At 34.1% G+C, this 1862-nt stretch overlaps 1 protein-coding gene across 4 annotated transcripts in view; it reads right to left on the minus strand.

Annotated features, from left to right (window-relative positions):
- LOC107643793 (protein CROWDED NUCLEI 3) overlaps positions 1–1862 on the minus strand; it is an 8586-nt gene that overhangs the window by 6387 nt on the left and 337 nt on the right. For all 4 annotated transcript variants that reach the window (XR_002363335.1, XR_002363336.1, XM_021124223.1 and 1 more), the window contains exons 1-2: positions 1660–1862; positions 296–505 (exon numbers count right to left, since the gene is read on the minus strand). The exon at positions 1660–1862 is cut by the window's right edge. Coding sequence is in view for 2 of the 4 variants with exons in the window: in XM_021124223.1 (XP_020979882.1) it covers positions 296–505; positions 1660–1716 (267 nt within the window). In the remaining 2 variants the exon portion in view is untranslated. The remainder of the gene's footprint in view (positions 1–295; positions 506–1659) is intronic.

Raw genomic sequence — 1862 nt, forward strand, 5'->3', positions numbered from 1 at the left:
TTAGAAAAAATAGAGAGAAAATTTAGGGTCAAAACTAAAAAAAAAAAAAAAATTAGGGTAGAGACTAAAACAAAAATTCAGGACACATATAGAGAAAAAACTGGTTTTAACTAAAACTAGCAGAGAAAATAAAGAAAAATATATCTCACATGCCTAATCATGGATATATGTTGCATATTGAAGTTCTAGGAATAAAAGGAAGTGAGCAAAAAAGGCAAAAGTTAAAATCTCTGTTCAATATGATCTAAACAATTGACCACATGAGAAGAAAGAAAATCAACAAAAAAGAGCATACATCAGCCCCACACTTCTTTTCTGTGATTAATGCTTTCCTCAAATTTTCCTCTCTCTTTTGTACTTCGGATAATGCAATCAAGTGTGATGATTGTTCTCGTTTAAGAATCTCCTTAGTCGCAGATAGTTCTTGCCTTAATTGATCAAACTTCAGATTCCATTCTTTTCTTTCAATCAACAGGATGCCCATGTTGTCCTGGTAGTCCAAAAGCTGAAAAAGAAAAATGAAAGGAAACCAAGGTTCCATTAGCGGTCAATTATTACAAATTTTCAATGATAAATAGATAGATAGATAGATAGATAAACTAAAACCACAAAGACATGAATCATAGTAATCTTGTTGCAGATTGCATATGCATCAAAGTAAATTAACCTTAAATTTATCATTCTATCTTTCAAATTAAATTTTTGATGTTAGGATTTGATTTTAAGGTGTCATTCCAAAAAATCTATTAAAAGGGACCATAATGGAAATAATGGAGGTATTTTGTAATTCAATATTGATATTGATGACAAGACGACAAATTTGGAAGGAAAAAAAATGTAAAACCAAACAGACCTGAATGTTACTTTTTTTTTATGAGCTTCCTCTCCTGACTGGATAATCAAGATGATATCAAAACTCTCAAAAATTTAAAGAAATTACAAGTATAACAACCTAGGCATTCAACCCTTAAATCTCTTTTTCATCAGGCTTCATTAGTTTTTGCTCGTGCATTTATTTCATGCCTGCAGAATCCCTTTCCCACTTCCTAAGTACTGAATGATCACTGAAGAAAGGCTTTAATTTGAAATGATTAGCATAAACCAAAACATAAACGGATCTTTCTCCCTGAACTCTGTCCAAGAGAATATAAATATATCATTTCGCCTGAAGGAACAATTTAGATTCGATGGCAGAAAGTCAATTTGTCTTTAGTACTCAATCAACTGGAATGCTTCTTTTCACTAAACCTAATGAGCAACTGAAGGTATTTTTCCTGCTACTAAAATCAAGCAAAACCTTCCCTTATTCTAAACAGAAGTTGCATAACAGTCACTACATTATGAGCAACAGTAACTGCAAGTTGAGATTTAGAACTAACAATCAATCAAAATTTTCCTACAGCCAGTCACCCACCATCAAGTGACCATGATCAGAAACTGAGAAGGAAAGCAAATTAAGAAAAATTAAAAAAAAAAGATAAATAAATAACTAAATTATCATATATTACCGTTAAAACATAAACCTAATTAAACCCAGCAATCAAATGAATAATAGCAATCTTGGCAAGCATAATCCAATTGAATCCAGAACCCTAAAGAACAATGAAAATTAAAGGTATCAACAAGGAAAAAATTGGCAAAATGTTTGCGAAAACCAACCTCTTTTTCGAGCCTAGACACCCTCTGCAAGAGTGCTTCATGGTCTTTCCGCTGCATAACCGCCTCATCGAGCAAACCTACCTCTCTGAACTTCTTCCAATCATCGACGCTCCCCCCATCGAACGCTACCGTCACATCCGTCTCCCGGGTTGCTTCGCTCAGAGAACCCAACGGCGGCGGCGGCGCAGGATCGTCGAAGACGA

Source organism: Arachis ipaensis, chromosome B05 (assembly GCF_000816755.2).
Source record: "Arachis ipaensis cultivar K30076 chromosome B05, Araip1.1, whole genome shotgun sequence".
In the NCBI taxonomy this organism is placed as follows: domain Eukaryota; kingdom Viridiplantae; phylum Streptophyta; class Magnoliopsida; order Fabales; family Fabaceae; genus Arachis; species Arachis ipaensis.